Source organism: Gymnogyps californianus, chromosome 1 (genome assembly GCF_018139145.2).
Source record: "Gymnogyps californianus isolate 813 chromosome 1, ASM1813914v2, whole genome shotgun sequence".
NCBI classification, from domain to species: Eukaryota; Metazoa; Chordata; class Aves; order Accipitriformes; family Cathartidae; genus Gymnogyps; species Gymnogyps californianus.
The window spans coordinates 180,449,067-180,473,447 of NC_059471.1; the positions used below are offsets into that span (position 1 = coordinate 180,449,067).

Genomic DNA, 24,381 nt, shown 5'->3' on the forward strand with positions numbered 1-24,381 from the left:
TGTATTACATACAAACATCTATAACCCATATTGCCTCTGAATTACAGGGTTAGTTTCACTTTTTTCTGGCAGATAATCCAAAGGTTATATACATGAAAAGATGTTAATATGTACACCTTGCGGCAGAGCTTTGGGACTTGTTTTATGTTACTTAGGAAGTCCCTCAACACTTGCTTTAAAAACTCCTAGTTGGGTTCTTCTTTATCCTTTATTTTATATCCAAAAGCTATTGCTGATTCAAGTCATCTTGCCTGAGTCCTTAATTGAAATCTAAAGGCTTCAAGCAGCTTAAATTAAAAAAAAAAAAAAAAAGAAAGAAAAAAAACCCTGGACTGCAGACACACTGAGCCTGTGGTTTCCCCTCTGTCATTAGTATGATTTTGGCACAAAATCCCCCATAGCTGCAAAGAAAATCTAAAACAAACTCTCCCTGCAATTCCTCCTGCCATTTTTTGGCTCAGGGAGGCCACCAGCAACTTATAACTAGCTGTTGTTATTCACATTTAACTTCCTCATATTAAAATAAATGCTTAATTCAAGTATTAAATACACCCTGGAATTGCATTTTTAGCTAAATGTTTAGTTTTATCTTGATTGTTGAATATGCTCTGCTAGGTGATTCCCTCCACAGAATTTATTAGTTTTTGCATGCACATGAAGCTGCATCTAATCCCTAGCCACGGCAGTGCTGCAGTGTGCTGTCATCTGAAGTGTTTAGAATGACAAGAACTATTAATCCTTAGGTCAGCCATCAGGTGCCTTTCATGAGGTTAGCCAAGGCCTGGTCCAAGCCTGTTTGACTCAGTAGGAAGGTTCTCATTGATTTCAGCTGGGATTTAAAATAGGACCCAAAGGAGAAAAATCTGGCTCTTGTCCTACCTTTGAAGAGCTTTGCTCATAGGGAAATAAATAGCAGAGCTGTGCTTTCTTGCCTCCCTCCTCATTTCTCATGAAATGGACACCCAGTTTATACCAACAAAAATGTCTTCTGCCATCATAGAAGTCTTCTAGTTTAAGCACTGTTTGCACCACTAAATCAATGTTTTATTTCGTTGCCAGCATACGACCATCTACTTTAGGTATACTACAGCCAACTCAAGTCTGAAGTGTAAAAAGGACCTAACTCTGATGCAGATTATTTAAAAATAGTGCTGTTTACACTGTTTAATTGTACCCAGTTACCATTCAGTCCTCTCCTGTGTACTAACGAAAAGGGAACATGCCAGGCCCATTTTCTCTTCGCCTCTTTGCTAAGATATTTCTCTTCTGGTACTTCAGCATTAGCATGGGAACAGAGTGTACGTGCATGAAATTACCAGTTTTGTGATAAGTTTTATAGCTTGTCCCAGTTTGGATCTAGATCACAGCAAGTGTCTCCACCCTCGAGTATGCTAGAGAAACTCTTAGATGAACAGCCACCATGCATTTCATTTTATTTACTTTTTGGCTTTCACATATGTCCTGGTTTCGGCTGGGACAGAGTTAACTCTCTTCTTAGTAGCTGGTACAGTGCTGTGTTTTGGATTTAGTGTGAGAATAATGTTGATAACACGCTGATGTTTTAGTTGTTGCTAAGTGGCGCTTATCTGAAGCCAAGGACTTTTCAGTTTCCCATGCTCTGCCAGCAAGCAGGTGTGCAAGAAGCTGGGAGGGAGCAGAGCCGGGGCAGCTGACCTGAACTAGCCAAAGGGATATTCCATACCATGGAACGTCATGCCCAGTATATAAACAGGGGGGAGTTGGCCGGGAGGTGTGGATCGTGGCTCGGGAACTAACTGGGCATCGGTCAGCGGGTGGTGAGCAATTGCATTGTGCATCACTGGTTTTTTTCCTTTCCCCCTCCCTTCCTTTTTTTTGTTGTATTCCTTTTCATTACTATTATTATTCTATTTCATTATTACTATTGTTAGTATTATATTTTACTTTAGTTATTAAACTGTTCTTATCTCAACCCACGAGTTTTACTTTTTTTTCTTTCCTTTCCTCCTCCTCACCCCACTGGGAGGGGGAGGGGGAAACGGCTGCGTGGTGCTCAGTTGCTGACTGGGGTTAAACCACAACAACATAACAGACCAGATTTCAAATGTTAGCATTTGATGTTATAAGTCATGGCGAGGCATTGGTGCTGCTGGTCTGTCTCAATGCAGTCTGCCATTCTTTAGTTAGATATGGAATGTGGGAGAAGTATCAGGAAAAACAAAGAAGAAAGGATGTGTTGTTTCTGTGCTTCTTTATGATCCCCCTTGCAGGAGGAATGGCTTTTTTGAGACTTCTCTAAACTGCCTCACAGTTAAACCCATGATTTTAAGAACAGTGAAAACTTCAGCAGTTTATGCTAAGGTTTTTCTTGTGGCCCTCTTCCACCTTCCCCAGGTAACTGCCTAAGTCTGCATTTTTTTTTAATTTATTATTTTTTAAGCATTTTCAGGCAAAATTGTTCTGCCATTTCCAGGAATGAGTTTAGAGAATTATTTTGCCTATGATGAGAAAGCTGGAGAAAGTTTTCTTTGTGAAGATGTGTCTTTCTAAAGCACTGGAACATGGACATGCAATTCAGTAGGTACTGGTTGAGGGAGAGAAAGCCCTTTTCAGGAAAGTCTATTCGGCTTATCCCAGTGATAATCCACCCAGACTCAGCTACATTTGGAAGTCTTTGAAAGGGTACAGCTCAGTGTGCTTAGGAGAAGCAGCATTTTGTGATGACTTTTCCAAAAGATTTTGTGTATATTGGGGAAAGTTTTTTCTTGTCTTTGCAAAGTTCCTTTCAGTTCAGCTCTTCGGGGATGGGAAAAGCAAGAATTAAAGATGCCCATGCAGCCTTACTCAGATGCCTTGGAACATATGTGTTATGATATAGATTTTAATTGGAATGATTGCATACATTTTTCCTTCATCAGTCACCTGCTGCATAGTACTAAGTGATCTGAAAAACAGTCAAGTGAGAGGAATGTTCTAAAGAATAGCTCGTCTCATCTTGTTGTAGATGCCTAAACTAGGGCAGGTGAAACACATTTTTTAAATGCCAGTTTTCTCTGATGGCTGTAGAGGGAGTTTAGGCCTCTAGCTCAGGTGTAGCTACCTCAGGTCTGCTCTACAGATGCCTATGTTTTGGTGCAGTGGATCCCAGCATAGGTGTCCCAAATCATCCTCTCCAGACTAATGGATGCTTTCGACCTTCATTTCTTTGGTCCTCATTTGCTTATCTATACAGTGGGGAAAACGCCATGCTTTTGCTCTAAAGGGTGGTTATAAGATAAAATCATTAATAAACGTGTGTTATAATGAATATTCAGAGGCTGCACCATACCAGCTCTCCCCCCACCACATATGCTCAGAGAAGGTTGAGAACACTGTTTAGTAATTAAGGCATGAGCATGGAAAAAAATGGGAAAAGTGTTGCTACTCATTAGATAGTCCCTGTCTACCTTCCACATGAGGCTCTTGAAGAAGGAAGAATATGTGATTATTTAATTAAAGAAGGGAGGTAAAAATTAGTTCATCCAGGCAATATTCGTTCTGGGGTTCATTAAGTTTGAAGTGCTTTGTGCCCACATGGTGACCGTAATATTTTCCTTTTAATGTCATTCTGTTTGTAAACAGAAACTTCTGAGCTTTTTTTGTGTGCATGTATTTTTATAATGATTTATATTGATGTTCTGCTGATTTTAATCAACTCCTCATTTGGGTTTTTACAATTTGCATAAGCACAGTCTTTCTGTTATGGTCAGCTCAGCAGTGTTGAATGGAATAGCCGCCTTCTGAGCACTGTGACCTCTGAGTTTTCAAGGTCTTTACAGCTTAGGTAAATTTGGGTGGATTTTCACTTGTCAAAAAAAAAAAGAAACACACCCGGAAAAGTCTTTTCACAGTTTCTCCTTTACACAAATTCAGTAATTACTGAGTTACTGAATTACAAATCTGTGTACCTTATGAGCACTGGAACATCTTCAAAAAGAAAAAAGTCATCAGACAGGGTCATGAGAGGACCTGGAGTCCCTCTGAGCCTGGCAGCAGGAGCTGCTCTGGCAGGAGGTAAATGGCTTGTCCTGCGCCAAAGGAGGAGCCGCATAGGAATGTTGCCAAGGGTGACCCTGGCAGCAAGCTGGCAGGCTGCCTACTGAGGAAGCAGATGAAAGAGTGCACTTCTCATTGCTGGGACTCTGTCTGTTGTGGGGTGCTTGAGTTTCTAGAGGTTATTGCTTGGTTGGGATTTTGGGAGAAGAAATGTCGGGAATTCTTTTTGCTGGAAGTGCACGCTGCAGAGAACAGGGGATATAGAAACTTTTTTTTACTTTAAATGTGTGAATACTCCCAGTAGTACTGTTTCTGTATTGCTTGAAAGAAGCACTGGGAAGGGAAAAGCTGGAAATGTATAGGCAACAGGTAAGCAATCCTGGATTATTTTTGCAATGTGGCATCAAAGAGCTTATGTTCAGAACCATGGCTTCTGTGTTGGATTTGAGGGCAATTTACCTAAATTACTTTCTCTATTTCTTTGAAATGTTTTTGCTGAACTGCTGCTCAGGCAATACCAAAGCGGAAAGAGAAGGCAGTTCATAAGCTTGTTTCTTGACTCATTCTACCAAAGTTCCATTTCATGAGTGGCTGGCATTGAACAGCAAAATATCCTGTGCAACCCCTGAGAGATGCAAAACTCTCACTCTGCTCCTCGGTGCATAAATGTCAAGGTCAGATCTCAGTCTCAGCCTTCTGCGTGGTAGCATTTTATACCGTGGCTGTGCCAATGCACCAATTATTTATAAGACAGCTGTGCTAGAGCACAGATTATTGAAAGGAGACCAAAGGTTTTGGGGAAAAAAGTGGTACTGATAGTACAAACTTGTAACATCAGAAATTCATATTACCTGTTATGAACAACGATGTAGAGTTTACTTTAATTTTTCTTTTCTTCTGGTTTATACTCACCTAATAGGCTTTGCAGACGAGTGTTTTAGACTCCTCTGTTCAACCAAACCAAGCCTGTTGCTTTCAGTGTTAGCAGAAGCACACCAAGCTTTCCAAGGCAGAGACTGTGCTTAGCTTGTGTGCAGAGGTCACTAACACATGCAAATAAGAAGTAATCGTGAATGTATGAGACAGTATGGCTCACTACAGAGGACCCTTGAGCAAGGTCTAGTCACGCACCTCAAGTACGCCAAGCAGCCCAGCCATATGGGAGTGGGGCTGCACTTGGGTCAGCCACCCTGGTGAGAAGCAGAAGTGGCTGTCACAGGCCCAGCACCTCGCTCGTGTGGCTCTGCTGCTTCCAGGGCTTCAGCTCCCACTGGCGTGGCGGGGAGACAGGGACAGCTCAGCCATCTCACTACCACAGCATTGACATGTCCTTATTTGCCTTAACTGTTTCGTGTGCATGTCAGCTCTCTTATCAAGATGTCCAAACTGTCCAGGTAACACCTTTGCTCTGAAGCTTTTGGGATTAGCCAAGACGTCGTTATCCTGGTAGAGCCCTGGGCAGATGGGAACTGTCAGCTCGACACAAAGTTTGGATGTTCGCAGTGTTTGTTCCCATCTGTCAAGTGCTGGCAGCGAGGGGCTTTGTGCTCTGTAGGCTTTTGAAGAGAATCCAGTCCCGCTCTAATTATTACTGTTCCCATTAAATGGAAACTTAGGGTCATTATGGCAAATAGGCATTATTTATGTGTACTGCAGCACCTTATATTATCTATAGTAGTGTGTACTTACAGGCATACTTTTGAGGCTGGCAGGTGTAAAATTTGATGCACCAGCTGTGTCTCCGTTTGCAGGTAGGGATGCAGATTGTGTTGTCCTTATTTGTTCTATTTGCTGTGATCAGTCAGGTACAAAATCGTGCAAGAGCTGGAGTGTTTTGAAGAAATCAAAGTTCTTGTGTATTTTATTTCCTCTCCTACTTGCAAGAAAAAATAAGTATGAGAAGTTCTTTTGTACATGTGTATGTATCTATCAGGTTGCCCAAAGAAGCTGTGGATGCCCCATCATTGGAAGTGTTCAAGGTCAGGTTGGACAGGGCTTTGAGCAACCTGATCTAGTGAAAGATGTCCCTGACCATGGCAGGGGGATTGGACTAGGTGATCTTCAAAGGTCCCTTCCAACCCAAACCAGTCTATGATTCGATGGTTCTGTGATTTTATCTATGCTTTGCGCAATAGAGAAAATAGTGTTTTGTATTGCAAGGTCTCAGCAGAGGACTTTACGTATTATTTGCACCATTTTGGGGGTCTTCCTTATTTGGGGAGATGGTTTTAAAAAGTAATTATATGTGAGTTCCATTCCTGGAATGAAATGCAGGCAGAATTCCATCGCTGCTGACTTTGGCAAACATTTCACAATCAATCTAATGCTATATAGTGTTTCAGGGTGGTTTTCAGGAGCCATCCTTCAATAGAAAGGTGATGGTTGAGGCCCAGGTTGCCAAACTAACCATAAAGGTGTATTGTAGGCTCCCAAGTTCTGAAACCATGTGCTGCCATCAGGGGTGGAGATTGGAGTTCTCAGTAGTTCTTTAAGTGCCACCTGAATTTTCTATGTAGTATTCATTTTCAAGGTAACAAAGGAAAGAAATTGCAGAGCCTGGGCTTATTTAAAATGCATTCAGACTAGCCTCAAAGAGGCAGATCCAGGATCTTCTGTACAGGCTCCATCCACCATGTTCCCTCTCTGTTGTAAATTCAGCAATAGATAAATCGGGTTTTAGATTAACAGGGCACACAAAAAGAAAGATACAGATAAATGAAGAGATTGGGATTTAATACAGCTTTTGAGCAGAGAAGGGGCCTAGTAAAAATGAAAGATGTCTGAGCATGAAACGGAGTTAGTAGGAGGAAGGAGTGTCCCAAGAACTGGGGAAAGTCTTTTAAGTGAAAGGGGTTTAGGCAGGCTTTTGTGGTCTGAACATGAGAGAAAGTCTGAGAAAGTCCCAAGCGGATTTTGAGTACATCCCCACCCACGCTGGTGTGAGCACTTTGAAGGGCAGGGATGGTTCTTCAACTGGTTAGCAGGCATTTCCTAGCTGAGAAGGATGATGGGGCTAAGGTTGCAAAGTATGAAAGTAGGTAAAGGCAGCTCCTAAGCTTTTGATTTGAAGAACTTGGCTGAATTAGAGGCATATAAATGAACTGCAGGAATTATGCGAGAAGGGGAAAATGGAAAGACTGTGCCAGTCAGTTGACAAGAATGTGAAATTGCTTGTGTATAGGGGATGAGATAGGTGGCACATTCGTTTAGAGAGTAATGTCTCCATTTTCCATTCTGAGGTTGAGAGGTCCCTCTGATTTCACTATTACTCATTCTGTTGGCATCCTCTTGAAATTATCCCTATTTTTCATTTTTGAAATCTGATTATTCTAAATGTGAGAGCGTGTAAAATGCCATTGGTGGCTTTTTTCCTTAGCAGCAGTTTCATGTTTTTCCGTGGACTCTGTGATCTTTCTTTCAATTAGTAGCCCAGCAGCTCCAGTGCCATGCTGTACTGTCAGTAAGGAAAAAGACACTATTTTGTATTTTTTTTAGTACTGTTTTTGCCCCTCTAATTCTAGCTGAGCCGGGTAAAATTAGAATAAATGTTGCTCACTGCAGCCTGCCTGAAACACACAGATACTCCATAATCAAGGGAACACCAGGAGCACGCATATTTTGTGGTAGGTTGTAAGTTGGGCCTTGGAGACTGCCGCTGACCCTTTGAACAAGAACAATATTTAATTTTTAAATAGTTGTTTTATTATTAAAGAAACTACCACCCTCTCTCCCCAAATATTGCTCACAATATGTAATGCCAGCTTACTCTGTTCCAAAATATATTTTAGGGTAAAATCTCACATGTCATTAAGCTTATTAGTATTTTTTGTATTCTAGCTCTCAGGGGAGAATTAGAAACACTGTCAATGACTTTAAGCTTTTCAGAAATCATTATCAGAGCTTGCTAGCTGGCACTGATTCTAGTTTTCCCATAAGATCTGAGATGAAAAAAGGTTACTCTGCTAAATGAAGCATGAACAAAGCCAGGGTGCAAACATTATGCAATATTAGTAGAACAGAATACCAAGGCCAGTACTGTGCATCAGGGCCCTGTGTGTAGTTCACTTATGACCTTTACAGTCACAAAAGTATGGGGAATCAAATAATATTGCTCTGAATGAGCAATAATGGCGCTACCCAGCTGTAGGGCATCTTGAACGTTGTTCCTGTGCCCTTTAGACACTGCAGAAGTCTTATTCCTGCCTCTCTTCCTTGCTGCTACTTTCCCTCTTGAAACCATTGACCCATGATCCCAATCTCAATTTCTTAATTAGATCATCTTAAAAAATATGTAATTAATATTCCCTTCTTTGCAAAATGGAGATCGGGGATTTGTTGAGATCAAATTATCTTTGGAGTACAAGGAAAGGGTATTACATAAATAAGCAGCCTCCCACCCCCAAAAATTTAGTATTTCAATAACCATCAGTCAGCTCTGTGTGTGTAAGGGAGACTTAGCTAATCATCAGGTTGGTGTTAAATATGAGTGAATGAAAATGCCCCTACAAAGGAAATTTAAAATGTTAGCAAGGTAGCCTAAGGAATATTTTAGGATGTGGCTGAAAAACAGTGCCAAAAGTGGGTTTTTTCATCTCTGCATCTGTGCCCTGGTGAACTACAAACCTGGGGAAAGAAGAAGGTGTTAGTAGAGAGAAGCACAGAAGAAGGAGAAAGGTGGAGAAAAGCTTCCCCACTCCCAGCAAATCTTTCTCTTACCCAGTAAAGTAACTAGCTATTTCTGGTTTGGGCTCTTGTTTTGCTGGAGACCATGGAAAAGGCAGACAATTGGAGGAGGTTGACCACCTATCGCTAGGGCAGTCTCAGGGAAACATGAGAAGGGAAATAGTGGGGTCACGGTATGACAGCGGATTATGAGTCTCACTATCACAGATAGGGATACAATCTTGCTACTGGACTGTGAGGAGTTGGGACAACTTTAAGTGTATCAGTCTTATAGACAGAGCTTTTTAATGGACACAGAGAATTTTATTTCTGGGTTGGTTTTCATTTAAAAAAAATAGTCCTTAAGAATACAATAAGCAAACCACATGGAGGATGACAAGATTCATTAAGTGCAGTTTAAGATACTGTTTGACAATAATGAATAGTCTGTTGATTAATGAAGAAAAGTGGATGTGAATGCACACAGAATCCCTGAGTGCTTTTAAGTTGCTCCACTGTCAGCTGAGAAGTGCTGTAAAGGGCCTTGCAAAATGGTCTGTGTGGAGAGTGTCACCGCTAGAGCCACAGGTTTTAGAAACAAAATTCATCCAGTCTGTTCTGCCTGTTCTTTGGGTTGGTTACCTGGGCTCAAATTTTGTACAACTGGCCATGGATTTTAAATGCCCTGTAAGAAATGTATCAACTCTGATTTTTGCATTCAGCAATCTAGCTTTCCAAAGGAATGGCAGATACTCAAAGCTCCTGGTGATAAACCTATGGTATGTCTGACACCTGAGATTTTGAGCCATTTCTGTAAAAAAAAAAAAATAAAAAGCTTTTAACATTTCAACTCCTGCTACTTAATACAGAAAACAGGGGTGCTAATCCCTAACACGCTGATTCTGAATGGACTGACACAACTGCAAGTGCTGTGCATTCCCCACCATCGATTATTCTGTAAATACTTGATTGAGACTGAGATATGGCAAATAAAGGCCCAGATTTGGCTGCAGGAGCTGGGACTGCTGTCATCCCCTTCTGTGCCTTACACACCAGACACACCACTGCAGTTTCTAAGTACCTTCCACTTGTGCGCTGAGTGCCGACGGTGGCGTGTCAGTTGTCTCAACCTCTCTAAAGTAAGAACTGACTGCAATAGAGTGTTTTGTATTGGACCCTTTCTGTAACTTGCACTGGCTCACATACATAAATACACCCCCCACACACATTCTGTTGTATTTTTCTTAAAGAAAGCGAGTTTAAGGAAATTGTGGTGCATTTCTGCATTTAAGGACTTGTGAGGGTCTTTCTATGAGAGTTTACTCAACAGGTTCATTGGGGAACAATCAATGACTGTCCCATATATATCAGAGCTGTAGCATGTATGATTGCTGAGCGGGTGCTGGAAAAGAATAATTGATTTTTGTGAATTAAAAAAAGAGCACAGAGAGAGTAGAGGAAGGCAAGAATAAAGTGTAGGGCATTTGGGGGTGATGGGGGGATTCAAACTGATTTCTTCAAGCTGATTTGCTGTAAATGTTCCAACTTCTTGCCCTTAAAGGAGAGAGTGTCAGAAATTTCAGATTTTTTCCAGTTCTCAACAATCTTCCCTAACTTCGGTAAAATACACCTCTGTGATCCACCTACCTACTGGTCCAGTCTTTGGATATTGGTACTGGAAATTGCGCTTTAGGGTTAGAAGAGGTTTTCCTTTTAGGAGGGTTGTAGAAAGATATCCAGATGTCATATCACCTGAGCTTAATGAGGCTTACTGCTCTGAAAATATAATCTGGGTGTCCCATGGTTCTAATTAACATTATGCTTTCTTGACTAGTCTGAGCATGAGGCACACAGGTACTGGGTATAAAAATTAGGGTTACAGAAAAAGAGAGAGAAGGTAAAGAATTGGGTGTACTTACAAGAACTGAATGGACAAAAGTAAGCTCCTACCTGAGGGAGAGATTGGTCTACTTGCTATCTGTGGGCTGCAAAGATTTTGTGTGAAAGGAACAAAGAAAGGTGTGAGGAGCAGGAGAGCACACTTTTTTGACCAAGAAAAATTATTTCTGTGAAATACTGTCTTCTAGTTTGACAGGAGTGAGACACGTTTAGATCTGTGAATGCATTGCTACAAAAGCATTAAAACTTTGCATTGGGAGAACTGCAAGGTTTGAGGAACTATGCATTTATTTACTGATCTGAACCAGCACAGACTTGCTATATTTTTTTTCACTGCTTTCAGTCAGAGAATCACGACAACAACAGAGAAGGCTACATGGACCTGCTATATACAATTTTAAGGTGAAAAAATTGTTAGCCTGTGGACACCTAATAGGGAAGAAGCTTGGCAAGAGGAATATTAGTGTGAGATAGTAAGATATCCACTTGTCACTCACATCATTGCTAGAAGATTCAGCAGCATCCAGGCAAGATCAATAGCAGTCTTGTGGAGCTGTGTGTTTCAATTGGTTCAGCTGTCCCTTTAAGGTCAAAATGTGTTTTGACATCCTTCCTCCTTGTCTGGCTCTTTTAAGCTGCTCAAAAAAATTATTTGTGCCTTGTGTTGCCATGACTTCTGAAAAAAATAAGAAAGCACCCAAAACCTTCCAGTTAGAGAAGTGAGAAGCTGCAGAGCACAGATAGTAGCAACAGAGCTCAGCGTTCCTACAGGAAGATGCTCACAGTATAGCAGCACTTCCCAGCTTGAAGTACAAGAAGGCTTTGGGAAGAAAAAAAGAAAAAAAAAAAGCATCATAGACTAATAAAGTTTGGTTTCCTATGGATTTAGTGGCAATATTGATTGCAAGCTATGACTGAAGCTCTTCCCATTTTAGGGCATTTCTAAGTACTGTTTCACATGCAGATTCTCTGCTGCCTAATACAAGCAGCTCACTTTTTGGCTTGCCCTACTGTGGGAATCCTAAAGAGGTTTTCTGTCTTCCACCACCCATCAGTTTTTGAACTGTATTCAACAAGCCATGAGGATAGGCAAGGATTAGCAGGTACATATATTTACAAGTATGCAAACAAATGCATGTAATGTGATCACTTAGGCTTTATTTCCATTGGAAATCAGGATAAAAAATATTTGTTTTCAACTTTAAAAATCATTTGTGATTATGTTTTGAGGTGAGGGAGGGTGGTGACACTGCTTATTTTATCCAAAACTTTTTATATATCATATAGTATATTTACACATCATAAAAGTCTATTCAGAATAAAAAACCTTGTTGCCAGTGATTTAAACTGTCAAATAAAAAAGGTATGCTGCTATCTAGCTGAAGAAATGTATTAGCATGCCGAAAGCAATGCTGCTTCCTCTGGGAGGTTTTAATCAAGCCTCTTGTACTGATTGAGATGCAGTGCTCAAAAGTGAGAAAAATGATTAACAAAATCAAAAATCTAGAGCGTTTTTCACGCAAACATTCATCAGTATATCTTATGTAATTACATAGCCAATAAATCAACATAGTGTGTAAGTGCTTCAGTCACGGTGTAAATATCTTAATGACTGAAACATCTTCACACATGAATAATTTATACCTGTATGATTCATTTTTCATATCCATGCTTTACTTCAACATGATGAACTAATCCTTCTCTGTCAGGGAATGTGTGCTTGATTATTGCTTTCTGATTTCTCTTCCTTGTGTTTATTTTCCACGGTTAGACACACTCCATTTCTTCTCTTCTGGTTCCTCTAATGTAGTTACCTTATTTATTCATCCTGTCTGCCTTGGTTTGCCTTCCCTGTGCATTTCAACAGGCACCTGGGAAATCACGCTAGGGCATAAGCTGATCGTGCATTTCTCAAGTAACTCTGGAGCAGCATCTTGAAAGATTTACTCATTCTCAACAGATATTTGCATTTAGTTTCCTCTCCTCTCCTCAAGGCAGTCGTTACAGAAAGAACTTGCGATAGGCCAATAACAAGTTGAGCTTTGCCGTTTTCTGGATCGATGCAAGTTCAAACCTTTGTCACGATACTGATGACAAACGTTTGAGTCTTCTTCCCATATGTTTGTAAACGCGAGCTTGTTTGTAGCTCTAGAAACCAGTGGAATATTCAAGAAGAAAATAATTGTTTCTCAGCACAGGAATGGGAATCGGGAATTCTTAAATTCTGCTCTGCTGCACGTGCTTATTTGGCTGTATGCAAGTCACCGCATGTGTCCTGCCTTACTTAGACCCTTAACCAAAGCATCTAAGACAGGAGTTTGATTGTGATAACCTCCTCCTTTAGTTGCTAGAGAAGGACAGGTAGCTGCTGAGGGCAGTTCATCCAGCTTTAAAGCTAATTAGTGCCTGAAGCTCCAGGCAGAAATGCTGCTGGGTGGACTCTCTTCTTTTGGATCACAATTTAAAGTTCGGTTCAGATTTGTGGAGCAGCTTATTTTGGTAGTGCCCGTGGAAGTTCAGCCTTTAAAAAGTCAGTCCTAGTTGGGCACAAAAATGAATCACTCAGATTTAATGGGCATTTTCAAAAATACTAAATCTCCCCTTCAAACCCTCAGGTTTCTAACTGGAAAAAAAGACAACAAGAGTATAAAAATGATTTCAAGTTGTGGGGGAAAAAGGAGTTCTATAATAATTAACTGATGCTTTACAGTATTGTATGTTATTCCATCCAAGCACCTTTTTTCACTCCATTTCTATATCCAATTTACCTACATTACTCTCTAACTAGGAAAAGCACCTTAGCTGAGTGTTAATCAAGCTCTCATTCAATTTCTTGTATCATCATATAGCTTGTTAGTTTTGTACGATAATACACTGTTTCACAGTCTTTCTCTTCTGTGTCAGAATGACATTTTTGGACTGATTTTTTAGATTTAAGACTGAATGGAATATCTTATATCTGTCTTATCCTCCATACTTTCAAGCCCAGCTGCAGTTCTTTTACAGCTTCAATCTCAGGGACTTCTGAGAGACATCACAATTGAATGTTTTCTTAGTATTCTTACAGTAGGCTCCAGTACTCTGTGAATACAAATGTATCCTGTTTGCTAGCAGGACATTTGGTAACTTTGTTCCAGCATAAGTCTTTGCTTATTCATTTTTTCCTTATTCTGATTGTAAACACCTCCAAAGGCTTCTGATATCACTTTCTTTGTCTCGGTCTTTTTATGTCCTTAAAGGACACCTTCACTTACTGTATCTTACTCCACTGAGATCAGTTGTTGATCGATGGGTATCGGTTAGTAGGAGTTCTCAGGCAGTCTCCAGAATACACTTCACCCTTATCACTGCCCGCTTTGTTTTGGCATTTGGGAAGCAGCCTGCTGTCTTTTTTCTTTGTTCTGTCTAGCACTTGTCTCTCTTGGGCATAGTTCCTCACCACAGTCGTCAATCATGACTGTTGCTGCCGCCTATTTTTCTGCTTTCTTTTTTCAGTGTGGGTCATTTACTATCTGTGCCCTGTTGCAAGGCAGTACTTTATCCAGTGACAGGATATTACAAGAATCTTCTGAACCTCCTCACATGCATTTTGCTTTAACTCCTACTATTTCTAGCTGCCATGCCTCCTGCACTTTCACCATTTTCTCCTAAATTGCCCTTTTTTTTGGTAAGGGATTTCTGGTAGACCCTTTCTTCGCCTTCTTCATTTGATTATTATAGCTGTTGTCCACAGACCTTCCCCTTCTTTTCTGAAAATTAATTTAGCATCCTTCTCTAACCTATTCACCTATTCATTTTTTTTCAGATCAGTTTCTACTTTTTTTATTGATTCTGTTTCTTCAGCATGCCTGTTTTAAATTCCAGGTAATTTTTAGCTTCAGTTGTTCAAGAGAGTTATTTGCTAGCACATCCTGGTTCCCTGACCTGGTCCGTCTCTGATTCTGACACACTCAGAAGCTTCCAGACATCCCAGATTCACAAGCTTCCTCTTGCTTTTATTATTTTCAACATTAAGAGCTGATTCTTGACACCTAAACTGATGCTATTCCAGAATTTCTGTAAGTGGCACATTGTCTGGTTAGAGAAATAGAATAGCCATGGAGATTTTATGTGGGAAAATAAGAAAATGGCATAAGTACCACATTGGTATAATACTGATCTTTTGTTGTCTAATTTTAACAGATTCAGTAGCGACAGCATCTGGGCCACTGCTAGTTGAAGTTGCCAAAACTCCTGGTGCTGCTCTTGGGGTTGCACTAACTACCTCGATGTGCTGCAACAAACAGGTCATTGTCATAGACAAAATCAAATCTGCGAGTATTGCAGACAGGTGAGTGTGACAGAGGGCTGACACTGCAGGTCCATACATCCATTTTATTTCTACTTTCATTTGGTGTGGTTTTAAAGAAACCCTTCCCTTTTTTGATAAAATTGACTGAACCAGATGCTCTCAAGGTTGCAGGTCTTAAAATTAGCACTTTGTCAGATCGTTGTTCCATACCGCTGAGTTTAAGACTTTACTACATTTACTTTAGCTCATTCATGTAGTATTCAATGACATAAGCCAGCCCCCATGTAATATGTGACTATCTGCTTGCACTATGCAACACAGGAGTTTAGAGGTCTGCTCTGACTATTAAATGTAATGCTGTGGTAGATATTAGTGTTTAAAAAAATAAATAATCCACTGGAATTCTTAAAGTAAGCCCACGATATGGAACAGCTGTCAAGGGAAGTAAATTTTGAGGCTTTGCAACCTTGAAGTGTTCTTTTAGAATATATCACTCGTTCTTGTGGCACAGCGAAATGGAACTCCTTATGTCTGGATTTTTTTATTGATATTTTAGAATATGACTGAGGCATTAGGAAGACTGGCTTCTGTATTTTGAAGTTATTTTGCTGTAATTTTTCCACTTCATTTAAACCTTTAAATAAAACCATTTAAACCATTAAAAAAAAAAAAGATAGATATTTTTCCCCAGTGGTCTAAACTTCTGTAACAGAGCTGTGGGATCTTTTCTGGAGCGCGCGCGCGCGCGCGTGTGTGTGTGTGTGTGTGTGTATGTGTTTATACATATACAGTATATTTCTATATACATATCTCTATCTAAAAATTTCTTAAATATTATGTTTCAGCAGCAAATTCCTCCTGCATGTCCCCAGTCACCCTACCTTGTAACTCCTCTTTGACAACGGTGCTTTTGGTAGCACCCACTTGTAGCAGTGAGTCTACAGCTCCTCTGTGGGCTTTTCCCTACAGTAGAAACTTTGAGAGTGACGGCCATTGATCCAGGGGTGTTCTCCAGTTCAATGGTGCAGGATGCTTTAATTTTCTCCCTCTGTTTTTTCCCATTTCGCAGGGGGTAACCAATTAAAGGAGCTGTCCACTTGACTGGTACGTCGGGATGCTGACTGCTGTGTTTGCATTTCTCAACTCATCCAGTAGCCAGTCTCTTGAGTGCAGCGAGATTTAGCAGATAGCCCCCTCCCCACCCCACTCCTCAAGTCACCATGCTAGCCCTGGTTTCATTATTTGTTTGACTACTGCATAATTTCATCGTCATTTACAGCTTTTGTACTAATAAATGTTTGAACTATAACTCAAAAAATGATGAACTGGGTGCTTGTGTGAGGGATATGTGACCAAGTTATTTGAGTCTCCTTAAGCTCTTCTCATTTTATTCTGCTGCCATTCACACATATTTTTATAGTCAGCTACCCCATTCCAGTTCTGTGAGTGATGTCTTGGCATATACTGTATTAACTGAATTGTTTTTAAGGTTTGTACTAATAGATATAAAGTCTGACCAGTGACAATGCCTACAAAGCACAAATCTCTCTCGAAAAAAAAGAACACGTTCATAGTTGTCATGACCAGTTTGAAGGCAGTAAAACTCATTTTCCAAGCAAAGAGCATACCTGATCATACCGAGTTTTTCCCCTTTTATATAGATGTGGTGCATTACATGTAGGAGACCATATTCTGTCCATTGATGGCACCAGCATGGAGTACTGTACACTGGCAGAAGCAACGCAATTTTTGGCTAATGCAGCGGATAATGTCAAACTTGAGATCCTTCCTCACCACCAGACACGGCTAGCGCTGAAAGGCCCAGAGCATGGTAAGAGGATCTGTAGCACCAAATACCCCTTTCTTTTTCTGTCTTTTACTTTGCCTGCCCTTGCTGAATGGCCAAGAAAGCTATTGCGGCAGTTATGTCTGTAAATGTTGTTTCAGCTCCCCAGGTTATGCTGCTGCAGTTTCTGAGAAGCTCTGTGTTTTCTTGGCCTTAATGTACCCTCCGAGATTCCTGTGGATAGAGAGGGAAATGTTTTACTGAGAAATGGCTCTGCACACTTGTAGGTGTACATAAAGATACCTGTTGACTCTACTGTTGCAATCATTGGGGGCAACTAGGTACTTCAGTAAATGAATCTCTAAATTGCTTCTTAAATTTAGAGGGGGGAGGAAGGACCACAGCCAACTTCTTCCCAGCATATTGACTTGATAGTCTGCTATGACCACTTCATTAATAACACCTCTTCTCCCCTAAAATACCTCAAAACCCCCCTGTATTTTCTTTTGTTAATGGCATTATTATTTATTGCCATCATATTTTAAAGTACTTCTGAGATTGCTTCATGGGTTCATTGTCAATGCTTATGAAAAAGGTTTGTTTGGAAACAGTTCCCTAGATCCCAGCCCTTTTTCACGATGATATTTATTTTATACCAACATGCTTGAAGAGAATGTCTTTCCATTTTCAAATCAAATATATCTAAAATGTCTTAGTATTTGAAGACGGGGGCTGCCTGTCTTGTCTTCTAACTAATCCTGAGAAAGTGGCTAATTCACAGCATTCATAAATTCAGTCTAAAATACCACATGTTGATGGACGTTGAAGTAGTAACAAGAGTTATCAAATACACAGAGAATAGGCACCTGTGTTGCAGCATGAACCAGTGGTACCATTTTCTGAGCCTGTGCTTCTGTCTCCTTTAGACCAAGACAAGATTTCTGAGGCCTAGAAATGTCAGTGATGGTAAATGTTCTTCGACATCTATCTAAGATCCAGGCTGTTCCTGCATAAGCAACACTCTAGTCAGTTTGTCAGAGTGGTGAATATTGAACTAGTGGCTGAGGAGACACTAGTTTATCCTAGACCAGGGTGAACAAAAAGTAGCCCTTGTGATACCATGTTCTTCCATTATTCAGCTGCACCTCTTTCACCTTTCTACTTAAGCCAGTTAGAGGGGCGAGGGAGCAGGGAGTGATGCTGCAGAAGCAGAATGAGATGGAGACCAAATTTTGCCATATATTTCCATTCTTTTCAGTTATGACAGTACGTTGCAAACAGATCTTTCATTTTTTTGAAGCAAAGATGTCACACAATCAATTTCTGGCTGGTTAAAGAACCTTTGAAGAGTGTTTCTTTTGGGAAGATGAGTACTAGGGCCAAAGATTTGTGTAGATGATTGTATTACTTGAAGCAGTTGGTTTCTCAACCAACATTTAAAACAAATTGATGCTGTTAATGTGCTAGTCACCTTAACCCAGTGTAGATGCTTAGAAAAAGCAATGCTCTTGCCATGCCAGAGTTAAGAACTGGCCGTTATGAAATCCTATCAAAGGGATCTGCAAAAGCTACATAAGAACATCTTCTGGGGAGAAATCTTGCTAAGGTTGCTTTCTCAAGTAAGACAGAGTAACTAGGATGCTTACAGCCCTTCCCAGCCCCTCACCAAGTGGTGCTACTCCAATATCACGACCAATTCAAGATGTAACATGCTTTATGGGAGCAAGTACCCTCTTGGAAACAACCTTTCATCAGGTGTAGTATGGCCTAGATGCTGCAGAGTTTGAAAAGCTCCCTTTATGTGTCTGGGATAAGCTGAGTCATTAGGGCTGTATCTGTTGAGCTCAGTTATTGGTCTTATGGAACATGTTAGGACTTTAAAATGGGCAGGAAAGTCAGTACATAAAATAAATTGAAATTTTAGCCCTAAAATAAAATGGAGAGCACTATAAAAGATCAGATATTTTTATCATGTTTTTTTCCTTTATACTGTGCTGCTAACATTCATTTCTCTTGCTGCCCCATTAGTTTTATGTTTGCTGTACACAACCCTGGGTTGGAATAGCTCAAATTACCACTAAATTACTATGGTTACACACAATAGGATTTTCTTTTACAGAACTTTTGTTGAATTGGGATTATCCTTCTACAAGCTGAGCAAACTGAATTTGTGTACCTTCCCACTTTGTAGGACATTTTTATCTCTACTCTCAGTGTGAAAATAAAACATTAAAAAAAAAATCAAAGACTACCAGATAATTTCCTGCTGGAAGCAGTCTTTTTAATTAAACAAGGCTCACAGCAACTTGAAAATAATGAAAATACACCTGGCCACATTGTTCATATCAGATTTTAATTTTTACACCATAGTTAAATTTCGGAAATCTTTCTGCCTGTGCGCGTAATCAAAGACAGTTTCATCTGAGAAGATATGATAAGTCTGTAAGATACATATGGCCATATCAGGCTACTGCTGCTGCTTCTGGGACTCTTCCGGCTGACGTGAGATTTTCCAAAGTCTCTGAGGTTGCTGGCACTGGTGCCAGTGGGTGAGGTACCCCAGGGTGGCGCCCAGCTGTCCTCCTGGTGCTGGTGTCGCACCCCACCCTGCCCTTTCTTATCTGTTGGGGGGGAGGGAAGAATTCTTTTGATTCAAACACATGTCAGGGCACAGCAGGGGTGCTCTCGGCGAGGGACGCAGGCCCGGGGCACCCCAATCAAGGACACAGGGCCGGGCCTGGCAGTGCCAGGGCCTCCAGAGTCCTGACCACCCCACAAGGCTTGCGGGGACATGGTGGGCCTCTGTACTCTCCTTTTCCTCTCCTGTCCCTGGTGTTTACTCCTCGCTGTTGTGACAGGCATTGCTTTTGAGTCAGAGGAGGGTTAATATATTCAGACAATTAGCAGATCATTACTCATGTAATATGAAGTGAAACAAAAGGATAGCTTTTCTTCTGGCACTGCGCAGTGCTTGCTGTGGTGGCTACCCTTTTCCCCCTTATTTTGTCTCATGGAGTAAGGTGTGAAAACAAGGTGTGGGTCCAGCCTAAACAGCCAAGATTTTTGGCTACTATTAATGTCCAGCATGGGGTCATATGTGTCTGCAGCCATTATAGATATAGCAGGTAGCAGAGAGACATAGGTAATACAGCTCATGGGCCAAAGACTGTAACTTACATTTCATAGTACGGGTGAATCCCTCGGTGTTTTAAAGACAAAAAATTCAGTGAATAGTTCCCAGTTTGAAGTGTTCCTCTACAGTTCAGCAAGGACACAGCTATGCTGAATTTAATGATGAATAGACTGTATTTAATGAAGGGTGATTTCAATCATTTTCCTTTAATATTTGACACATCAACTGAAATGCTTCCTGTTCTCCTGGTAAATACTGGCCTTCGCTTTTGGCATATCCCAGACTCCCCATACATAGAATCAGCAATCAAATATGGTCTCAAATTTCATCCAGAAAAGGATCATTTTAAAGTTTTGAAGATCAAGTTTAAAAAAAAACATTAAATTGCACATCCAGCTAATCAATAAGAACTCTTTTCTTTATTAACCAGGTTTCAGGATAGAGTTTTTCTGCTGCTGGCCCAGGGAAGTCGTTTACCACACAGAATAGCGTAATGCCAACAATAGATGGTGGCAAAATTAAAATGTCAATGCGGTAAATTGAAATGACTGGCAAGTAAACATCTCCACTCTAAGCAGTGCTATGTATAGTATCTGGTTGGTCTTTTTAATGTAGATGAATGCAAGCAGAGATTTATTAACCTTCAGTTAGTGGTCATATGTAATACCTTAGTATTTTCTAAGGAAGTTTGCAACCTTAGCTCCTAAAGCCAGAGTGAGATTATAAATTGATTCAGTAATAATATTTTTAAAAACAAATACAAGAAAACAAAAAAACCCAATCAGAAGCATTTATTCTGAGAAAAAATATTATTTCTGTTCCTCAAGTTAGCACCCACTGGTAAGAAGACAAGACCAGGTTATTTATTATTTTATTCTATTTTGTTTTCAATTTATTTTCATTTTTGGACTTCTTTTTTTTGTTTGTTTGTGCAATTCAGTTACTTTTCCCTCTTCTCTGGTCCTTTTGTTTTCTGATTTTCCATCATCCCTTCATGCGGGCAGTGAAGGTTCAAAGAAGCAACAGGCAACTTACCTGGGATTCGTGTGCCAACAGCCACAGCAGCCTCCTCACCTACCACCATTATAACACCTACCACCCTGACCATTGCAGGATGCCAGCCTTGAAATTCCAGAAAGCGCCTCCTCAAAAAAGCCTTCGTAATGTTCCACGCTTTTTCCTGCTGACATATTCTCTTCTTCTGCCTCCTCCTCCCTCCCCTCTTCTTTCACTCATACTTTTCCCATTTCAGGCACTAAAACCTTTTCATTTTTATGGATGCTACACTTTTTCATAGCCATGCCAAGGTTATTTCTGACATTTTACACCTTTTCCTTTCTGTAACAAGGCAACCTTTGTAGACAGGAAAAGGCTTGAAAATTCTGAATGAATCAGCTCTTCTGATATATGAGTAGACCATTAGATTTGAGTAGTGTATATAAAGCATGATTTTTGAATGCAAAGCATTGCTTACAAATCTTTTGTCAGAAATTACCTACTACAAAAAGGCATTTCTGAAATCAGTGTATCTAGACATATTGATCTGCATTGATTCATGGATACGTGTTGAAAAATTTAATTTAACATGCTTTGCCTAAAATAAGTTGTATACTGTGAATGTACTTTTTGTATCTACAGTACCTTTATTAGCTTCCAGCAGGTATTTTCATGAAATGCTGGCTATACTTTTACGTAGGGTCACCTATGTGGTTTAATGTCTTTGTTATTGGAAATGCACAAACCATTCCTGTGCATCATACACATTGTTTGATTCATTGATGAGTTACAGGCATGTGCCGCACTCTTCCGTGAAGACTGAGTGCTGTATGCCAAGTGTTTGATTTCTTACAGCAGCTTTGGTGTCTTCATCCTTCTCTCCTACCTCCATGAGTGCATACAGCCTGAGTTCCCTGAACATGGGGACCTTACCTCGCAGCCTCTACTCCACCAGCCCGCGTGGGACAATGATGAGGCGGAGGATGAAAAAGAAGGACTTCAAAAGCTCCTGTAGGTGGTAACAGCATTTGCTCAAAATGTGCAGTGAATGGGTGGAGGAGGGGGAAGATACAGAAAAAAGGTACAAAGTACCTTAATTAATATATATACTAGGCAGAAGAGAGAACAATTGGAGTTTCTGTTAGATGTAGGGAAACATCAGCGTAAAAATATTTCTCCAATGCTAAAATGAGATGAGTAGAGGCCATGCAGCTTAACTATCTCATCTGAAATATATAAAGCAATGTTTTCTTCAGACAATTCTGGAAGAGTTTGTTATACCGTTACTGAAGTGATTTTCAAATTCCTTTTTCAACTCTTCCCGTTTCCATCAGGGAATAGAATTCATAGCTGAATAGTCAAAAACAGATTGCTGGTAAGCTCAACCAACTATCACGTTATGGAAGGAGAAGAGCTTGCCACAGTACCTCCTAGATAGTTTTAATGTTTACATCTACACCATAACCTGTACAGTAATTTTTGTGAGGAAGAGCGACAAATAACAGCGAAGCCTAAATAGTCTTGTTTCTGACCACTCTCTGGGATTCAAAGCATGGATTTCCCATGAGTCAGTAATTTGCCAAGCCAGGGTGGATATATTTCAGGCTGTTCCACTTTGCATATTGCTAAGTATTCACTGGGCCAGAGAGTATGGCTGTATGAGCGCGTTCTTTCCCAGACTCCATGAAAGTGCCACCTCTCCTTTTGGCTTGTCCATCTTCGTGTGATTCTCAGCAGCTCAGTTCCTCCAGAGCAGGGAAGTGAGAACTGCTCTGTAAATCGTCTGCTCCGGCTAATAATGCTCACAGGTCCACTCTGGAAAAACTGAGCTGCTGCACATTACAGCGCTGCTGCCCTGTATTAAAGATTTCCCATGGGCATAGCAAAATCAGAGCAAACCAGCAGCCTCCAACTAAGGCCAGTCACTATGGAGTTGCGAGGAAACATTTGAGAGAGGAACTGAGGTTTTGCTTTCTTGCAGTTTTTTGTTGCTTGCTCGTTCTTATTTCTTTCGTAAAGCAAATATTTTTACATAATGTTTGCCTGTAAGTGCATTTTTGATTTTTAATCTGATCAGCCATTTTTCACAACTCATCTGTTGACATGTTAGCTTCTAATGCATTCTTTTGGGTCACGGGGAGATAGTGCGTCCATCCATGCTATAGTATCAGTAGGGGTCCATCTCTTATGTGTCCTCACATGCACATGAGAAACAGTAGTAATGTTAGACTAACAGTAATTGATTTGAATAGTAAAATAATGCTGGATGCAAAAAATAGTTCTTTGATTGTGCTATATTATAGCTGTTCCATCCACCAAAGGACTGTTAATCCTGAAAGCTAATCCTATTATGGGTCTTGGAGACAGCTGTTACTTGTGTTGTTATATTTTTCAGATATTTTTCCTTCAAGGAAGCCTTGCCCTGCAATTTGCTATCCTGCAAAGGTTCAAAACAAGGCCAGTGACATTAGATTTAAGTGGGACAGTCACATAAGCACTGCAGCCCACCTGAAAGGTTCCTCAAGTCAGAAGGCCCTGGGGATGACAGGCTGCTGTAATTAAACAAATCTCTAGCTAGGAGGAATTAGGATGAGGCTTTGTTGTGGGGTAGTTTATTATGCATTTGCATTGTGAGGTCTGGATATAGACCATTACAAAATACGTGGAACTGGCCCCATCACTGAGTGAGTGTGCACCTGACTACGAGCAGTGACTACATCAGCCTGCATCAGAGCTGGCTTTGGAGGAACTGGTTGGCCAGCCAGGCTTGCTTGCCCTTTCTGTGAGCTTGCTTTTCAGCCCATGCAGAGTTCCTTACTCCTGTTGCTAGACTTATACCCATACTTGTGACTGCAGTAACAGCCAACTTAGGAGACCCACACTGGACTGAATGTGCTACAGGTGACCATGATAGAGAATGACTGGTCCCGTACCCTTCCACCTTCCATCGACAGGACTTGGAAAACCTTGCCCCTCTCCCCTTGTGGGAGACTCATGAGAACCAGGTAGTATCGACTGCTGTCCTTTTCATAGAACAGGAATAGCGCACACTCTTAATTTTAGTGGGATTTTTTTTTTTCTTTAATCCAATTGGATCATTTGAGGTTTTTATTAATGTAAGTTTTAATTAATCTTTTAGGATGTCATTTGGGAAGAAGAGGATGTATTGGTGAAGGGTGCTATAAGGTTTACATTGCCAATTATTTAGGAAAACTTGCATAACTTAATGTGATCATGCCAAAATTCATGATGATGAAGTGTGATGGTACAGGGGGTTACAAGACTTTTATGGCCATGATTTTACAATCATTGCATTAGTTACACAGATCTTTCCAAACACGTGGCTGTAAAAATTGAAGGCATGCCCTGCTGTCACGTGCTTTATTTATGCCACTTGTTTTCAATTTTTATTCTTCCTCTGCTTTTTTTGGTTTTAAAGTATGGTATTCATTGTAGAAACACTTAGATTATTATTTGGTTAAAGTTTGAATCCTGAAGTACATTGTAATAGGTCCATATTAGTACTTGAAAGTGAGATACAATTTTATACCAACCTACATGATAGTTACTAGGGCTGCATATCTGGTAGAAATTAGAGAG

General features: G+C 40.4%; 1 protein-coding gene across 5 annotated transcripts in view; it reads left to right on the top strand.

Moving 5' to 3' along the window:
* The window catches only part of GRIP1 (glutamate receptor interacting protein 1), a 234,666-nt gene that overhangs the window by 169,477 nt on the left and 40,808 nt on the right, over positions 1-24,381 (top strand). For 2 of the 5 annotated variants that reach the window (XM_050892309.1, XM_050892325.1), the window contains exons 8-10: positions 14,758-14,905; positions 16,528-16,697; positions 21,637-21,792. In XM_050892309.1, the coding sequence (XP_050748266.1) occupies positions 14,758-14,905; positions 16,528-16,697; positions 21,637-21,792 (474 nt within the window). Of the gene's footprint in view, positions 1-14,757; positions 14,906-16,527; positions 16,698-20,789; positions 20,946-21,636; positions 21,793-24,381 lie in introns of all 5 variants that reach the window. The other 3 variants (XM_050892316.1, XM_050892332.1, XM_050892301.1) reach the window with 2 other exon arrangements.